Consider the following 7,504-nt stretch of genomic DNA (forward strand, 5'->3'; position numbering starts at 1 on the left):
TATTTGATATTTCCGCGTAATTGTTTGTATTACGGGTTGGGTTGTTACACATGGTTTGGTGCTTAAATGACCAAATTAAATGTTGGATAAAAGTACATCCCATGTCCGTCGTTTTTCTTCATTAGCATTGTATAAAGCTACTTTACAAAAGTAACACAATCATCTGATTGACAAGTTCATAACATACGTTTCTTTTCATTCAAAACCATCTCCTTCACCCATATTGTTTGCGTCACAGTCTACTTTGGTAACACGATCATCATCCCTATTTTTAAGCTTATCTTTAATACCTTTCTTCTTACTTTCCCGCTTTCTTAGTGTTTTTTTCATTCTTACGAGACAACTCACAACATCTTCATCTGCAAAACTTGTCGAACGTTTTTTTTATTTGCTCTTTTGTTACTTTTAAGTCAATACCTACAGTTACATCATCCACATAAGTTAATACACATCATAAATAGTTAATTCAGAAACATAATTACACATATGAACTGCATAAACATTTTTTTTTCAGATCACTGTACAAACCAAAAAAACTAATGTAAAGCTCATAATTTTTTAAAAGTGCTCAGATTCTGAATTCCCAAGTTAACATACTCACACAAAGTTGACAAACTACCTCATAATCATACTTATACCACTTAACAAGGTTATACTACACAAATGCACATATATACATGTTGATCAGATGATGATAACACATGTACTAATACAAGAAAAAAAGAAAAACACAAACAAATGAACACATTGACACACTGCAATTTTTACAAAACTAAACTCACAATTCATAAGCCAAAAAAACAGAACAAGTTCGGTCTACACACTTTAACATGTTCACACTACGTTAACATATTATCAAATAAACACAAACTCACAAACCAACATGTTAACATGTTATCAAATAAACACAAACTCACACCAAGATAAAACTGCACATATATAATATATAATAACACCATGTTAACATTTACACGTGTATACTAAAAAACACAATCACATAATAATAACCTGTAACCTCATAAAACCAATGTCATAAACCCAATGTAAAAAAAAGTCATAAACACAATTAAAACTAAATCACTCATTAAGGCATAATCAAACATACCCTTTCATATCAGATGTTAACAAATGTAACACATGCACAAATTAACATAACCTCGTATTTTCAACAACATAATGCACAAACTAACATATTCACAATTAATAAGAATGTCCCAAAATGTTATAAAGTTTTCTATTAATTTCATGAAGTTCTTTTTTTCATAAACATACTACTTTTATTAACAACAAAAACTAAAACTCGTAATTCAACATCCAAACTCAAACCGTCTACACAAGTTAACATATTAACGTTGTATTACGACGTAAAATCGTTGACACAAGTACACACATCAACACCTTCAGATTTAAGGGCCATAGAACATTGATACTAAACAAGTTAACATATGCACACAAAGTTAACATGTGAATTCATAAGCATAAGCAATCAGCTCAACATGTTCAACATTAACAAACTAACATATTCACAAAATTATAACATGTAAACAAATAATCATAACTACACATCTCAACATGTAACATGTAAACAAATAATCATAACTACACATCTCAACATGTTCACAACAACATGTTGACATACATATTCACCCAAACTTAAATCATGTCACATATACATGTTAACATATACACACAACTATACAACCCACCCTAACCAACACTACATCGGATGACTTCCAGTGCGTTCATAAACAACTTAACTCAATACCACATATAGAACTCAAAACACGTTCAGAGGTAACATATGAACATTTGAATATGTTGTTAACAAAAGAACAAATAAACATAGCTATTTAAATGAACAACAACATACCACACTACTAAACATACAAACTCAAATAAAAAAAAAACAAAACCAATAGCATAATAAGAATATTATCTTAATTTAATTACAAATCACGCAAATCATTAATACATCAAATCAATAATTTTTCATTCCTAAATCACTTTGTTCAATTTTAGACTTTTCATCTCCAACATCCGTTGACTACTCATTGTGTCAAAAACAACGATTATAACATAAAATCAAATAAAATTAATAGAATGTTAATTAAAATAAAACAAATGAACATATCCTACCTTGCTTATTGACCTTTTGTATGCAGACTTTTTATTCCCTTGAATGCTTACGATGCAGATGTGAACTCTTAAAAAGTAGGTTTAGAAGTTACAGGTTTTTTTAGTGGCGATCATACCCAAATAAATAATTAGGCTACAAATTGGGGATTTTCGGTTTAATCCATTCAAAGAAGAATTTTAATCATGTTTAATTTGATTTTCAAACCGCTTCTAATTTTTCTCAACTGCTCTTACAGTTATGTTATACGAATACACAAACGGAATGCTTCGGGTAATTTTAGTTTCCAGAAATACCCTTTTTATTTTAGATTTAATAGTTTAAAAATGATAAATATTACATTCCATCCAAGCCATCGATCTAATCAATCTAGTGGTTTAAAATGGTTCTTCCAGTTCTCACTTTTTCCTTGGTTCTCAATTGAACTCACCTCTATAGAACAAAAAAAGGGAAGAGGATTCAGTGAGAACTCAGCATGTGTGAGAACCTGAGAACTCCTATTAGAACAAAAAAAGTGGCGGGAGAGCAAAAAAACACTGAAATTCGAGCAATTTTGGAGAAATTCGAGCAATTTCAGTGAAATTCGAGCAATTTCAGTGAAATTCGAGCAATTTTGGTGAAATTCGAGCAAAAAAAACATACGGACGAACAAAAACAGAGGAAGTCGAACAAAAAACTTGGCGGCCGAACAAAAAAATCATGAGTCGAGCAAAAATTTAGATGCATGTTCTACATTTTCTATTTGATTCTACAAAATTGTAGAACGCAATTCGTTCGAATTTGGGAAATTTTGTTCGGCCGCCAGAATTTTTGTTGGATTCTACAAAATTTTGGTTCGATTGTACAAAATTGTAGAACTAAAATTGGTTCGAATTTCTTTTTTTTGTTCGAATTTCACCTGTTTTTTTCAAAAATCATATTTTTTGTTCAGACACACTTCAAATTGTAGAATCAAGATGAATGAGAAAAAAATGACATGCCTGGATAAAATAATATCCATTCTAGATAAAATAATAAAATAATTAAAAAAAGATGCAAGTAGATGCATCTATTGACATGCCTGGATAAAGTAATAAAAAGATGCAAGTAGATGCATCTATTCTTCATCTTCAAAAAATAGAGTATCCATTGTCCTGTAAATTACTCCTCGCTAAAAACTTCAAAATTCTATCAAGTTATGTAAATCAACTATTATCATCTCCCATCAAAATTCGATGCGCAAGACAAGATATTCTTCTATCTGTCATGTATGCCCCTGTTCTCGAAAATGGGTTAGTAAATAATGTGACTAACAACAATTTTTGCACTAGTAGCAGACTTGTCTTCAACATATTTGAAGCTAGACTTGACTTAATATTTGAATTTGTTTATTTCCACAAATTTTGTTCAAATGCAGACTACTTTGAACAAAAATAAACAAATCCAATAATTGCAACAGCGGGCCAAATTGTTCAAATGTACACATTATCTTCATGGGGGACCAACAGCGGGCCAAATTGAAATAAACAAAATCGCCAAATAGAGATAAACAAATTCAATAATTGCAATTGTAGGTGTAATCGGGAGAATTGGTGTATACATTTTTTCATGGGGGACCAACAACGGGCAAAAGTGAAATAAACAAATACAAAAGCTTTAATTTCAAAGGTGCCTCTAATTGCAATTGTAGGTGTAATCGGGAGAAGTGAGAGAATTGGGGAAAGAAAATTGGGGATAAAAGAAATTAGGTTATTGTAAGCACTTTCATTTGTATCTGAAAAATTGTTCGACCTAGCCCAGAAATGTTCGCCCGTCAAAATTTTTTGCTCGAATTAGTGGTTCTCAGGGTTCTCACACAAAAAAAGTTCTCATTTGATCCCTCTAATATATATATATATATATATATATATATATATATATATATATATATATATATATATATATATATATATATATATATATATATATATATATATATGGAAACTAAATCAAGTGAGTTATTAAAAAAATTAAAGTATGCCGGAGTAACTGTTGGATAGTTGCAAAGAAGATCAAAACAAGAAATTGTCGAGTTCTGGTATCGGGTTTGAGTGAGGTTTGTCGCAAAACGCGACACGACTAGAAAGTGATAAAGTGCACTGAAACGTGACAAATGTGGCAGAAGTGGGTGTGAGAAGTTGTCGCGTTCTGAACCACTTTGTCACGTTCTGATGCAGTTTGTCGCGAAACGCGACAAAGTGTCGCGAAACACAACAGTGTGCGTAGCCAGCAAATTATTCGATTTGTTTCCTAATTTTGATTAGCACTATAAATATACCTATTGTAATCTGTAACCCTAAGCACGAAAAATCAATAAAAAAACTCTCTAGTTGACCGTGGATTAAAGCAATTACACCGATTGCATATAACCACGTAATATCTTGTGTCGTTTACTTTTCTTGTTGTTATTCTGTCTGTTTATCGTTTGTGGGATCACAATCTTTCGATTGACGGTCGTTGTTGGGTCCATAAATTCCTAACAGTAACGTTTGTGGAAGCTTTTTATGTATATGAGGTTTTGGTTCCAATGTGTGCTTCAAATATCAACTTCATCATCTAATCTTGTGCCTTTGATGGAGCATGCCAGGAACTCGTGGATTGAATGAAAAATCAACTGAAAAACCTTTCTGAAGCTCGATTAGGAATTTTTGATAAAGATCACGAACCAAAACAACTTCTAATTGCAGGATCGAGCATGAATGGTGACGAAAAATATCATGTGAACTCCAAAGTTGAAAATCATTTTCTGATGCGTTTCAGGTGATGAAATCAACATGAAATATGCTTAGAATCCCTTCCATGTACACTCGACATGTATCCACAACACCTGAAAATCACTAATTCGTTCTAATTGATTCGTTAACCGAACATGAACGAACTTTGACTTTTAATCCTGAATTTCTTTGGTGATATTCAAGTTGTTTAGATGAATCACGAAGCTCAAACGTGTATCAAGGAACTTGAAACTTTGATTAATTCATCCTGAGATCAAGTGAAAAGCTCAAACGTGATTGATTCAAGTCCGACGACGGTGATGCAGATCTGCGGCTGCTGTTTTCAGATCCGATTGGTGGTGGTGGTGGTGGTTTTCGACGATGATGAAGATGGTGGCAGTGAAGATGAAGATGGTGATGAAGATGATGAACATGATTATAGGTGAAATTTTTAACAAACTTCAGGGACTAAACGTGTATTTTTGTTTAACGATTGTTAATAAATTTGACGAAGATTACCGTAATTTTAAAAATTTTGAACACGTAATGCTTTTCTTGCGCCAAAATAAAATTGGAATCCTTTTTGAGCTTAGACAAATTAGGGGTTACCTTGATTGTCAAATTGAGTAACTTAGCTTACCTTTTCGGACAATTTTTCCTATAATAATCTACCACTTCTAGAAAATAATCACCAATGAACAAACAAATTAAATTGATCTATATACACAAAAATATATTTAGCTTGCTCCATCAATGGCCAATACCATTGACAAATTTCCCATTTTGAAACCAAAATTCTTTCTACCAAAATCTTCTATATTTCTACCACAAGCTCCAGGCATCGATGTAAACCCGACTGTTATGTTGTCATTTACATTCCAATTGAAATCTAACGATTTCTTAGTCGGAAACTCATTGATGGTTCGTTTGTATGACCCGAACCATTTAGCTTGAACGTACTCACGCCGCCTCCATGGTGGCACTTTAAGTTTCATTTGGTTCATCGACTTCTTAATTGCTTTGCTCATTACTTTCACAATGTCTTTGTATTCGTCGACTTTGCAAACTAAAACTTGAGGGAGAACGTTGAGCAACGAAGTGTAACTGCTAGTTGGCCTAGCTATTTCGAATTCTTCTAACGGATGTAAAATGATAATGTAACGTATGCCTGCGAAAATAACATCGATATATTCATGATTGCCAGCAAGAAGCCTCCCTTTCTTTTCCCACTTGGATTTGCAAATACCTACAAAGTAAATATTTAGTAATCCAAATATTTAGTGGCCTTTTTGGGATGTTTTTTGTGCGCCGCTTAATTCTCGCTCTTTTGATATTTTGCGGCGTTAATTAATTAGTAGAACAAATTGAACACTAATAATAAGTCATATTATTATTGTGCAATATGATTTTTGCTTCATTATTTCGAGTTTTTAACATTAATGTTAGAATTTTAGTTTTTTAACAACAAACACACATTCATTATAAAAATAATAATAAATTTAATTCAAAATGTTAGAATATAAATTACCTGCATCGAGTCCCTGATCTCGCAGACGAGCCATAAGTGTTCGTTTAGATCCTGAAGACGATAAGTTTCCGATCACGCGCCACCTTGCTTTTTCAACTTCTGAAACGACAGTTTTCCTTGAATTGTCATTTTCGAATCCAAAAATTATCTTCAATGAATCCTTCATCTCCTCCATATCATCATCAATTTCATCAGAACTACATTCCTCATTCATTATACGATCAAAATCCCTGTCAACAACACCATCGTTACTCTCGATAAACGAGTTAACCAAATCGGACAAATCTAACATGGTTTCAGGCGAGTGGTCGCTGCCACTGCTGTCGCAATCCGTCATCTTTGACGCCATTTGAAACGCTTCTGCTACTCTTCGAAACCTGACCATTTTGAAATATATATTCTACAATAATACAGATCAATTAGTCAATTATTCAGTGAGGTTGTGATTTATTTATATATAAGAAATTAAGTATTAAATGTTTGGAAAAGTGTTGACATGAGAGAAAAGAGAAAGATGAAGAAAATAGAAGGTGTGTACAGATGATGATGACATTATGGCGTTATATTTATATAGAGAGATAGAGACATTTAAGTGATCAATAAGTTGGTGTATGTATTTTGCTTACGAATATGCTTGGGCATGTGCGAATGAATGTGGACATTTTTTTAACTGTGTTCATTCAAACTCCCATCATTTTCGACATAAATTATGCTAATCTCTTCATTACGTATAATTAATTTGTTTAAATCTCATGTTTGTTTCAAAATTATATATTTATAATTGAAATCAATATTTAATAGTATAATAATTTATACTCCGTAATTAATTAATAATTGATTATGTGCGGTGCCCATCGGCCAAGTAATTGGGCTTGGTCCATGGGCCGCTGTCAAGTCTCCCTCCAAAACCCTAATTTCCTCTTATAAATAGAGAGCCTAGTCAAGCAATTAAGGTACACAATCTACTCTAGGGTTTTTATCTACGACTCCTCGTAGGGTTTTCCCCTTCGCCGCTATCGGCCGGCGGTCAGCCTTTAGCCACCCTCCCGAGATCATCATCTCAGCTAGGGTTATCACGGTAGCCGGATCAAAAGTTAACGCCGCTGAACT

At 32.8% G+C, this 7,504-nt stretch overlaps 1 protein-coding gene across 1 annotated transcript; it reads right to left on the minus strand.

Annotated features, from left to right (window-relative positions):
• Positions 1-5,603: 5,603 nt before the first annotated feature.
• LOC139864516 (uncharacterized) lies at positions 5,604-6,779 on the minus strand. Its single transcript, XM_071853098.1, has 2 exons — positions 6,395-6,779; positions 5,604-6,112 (listed from the first exon to the last, which is right to left on the minus strand). Exons 1-2 carry the CDS (start codon positions 6,777-6,779, stop codon positions 5,604-5,606), a joined length of 894 nt encoding a protein of 297 aa, XP_071709199.1.
• Positions 6,780-7,504: the final 725 nt, after the last annotated feature.

The sequence above is a fragment of the Rutidosis leptorrhynchoides genome, chromosome 8 (assembly GCF_046630445.1).
Source record: "Rutidosis leptorrhynchoides isolate AG116_Rl617_1_P2 chromosome 8, CSIRO_AGI_Rlap_v1, whole genome shotgun sequence".
Lineage (NCBI taxonomy): Eukaryota > Viridiplantae > Streptophyta > Magnoliopsida > Asterales > Asteraceae > Rutidosis > Rutidosis leptorrhynchoides.

Excerpts from the sequence above, each read along its gene's own strand:
- LOC139864516 (XM_071853098.1), bottom strand. The coding sequence starts at position 6,779 with ATGGTCAGGTTTCGAAGAGTAGCAGAAGCGTTTCAAATGGCGTCAAAG. Across the intron at positions 6,113-6,394 it reads AGATCAGGGACTCGATGCAG|GTATTTGCAAATCCAAGTGG; the intron begins GTAATTTATATT and ends TTTACTTTGTAG.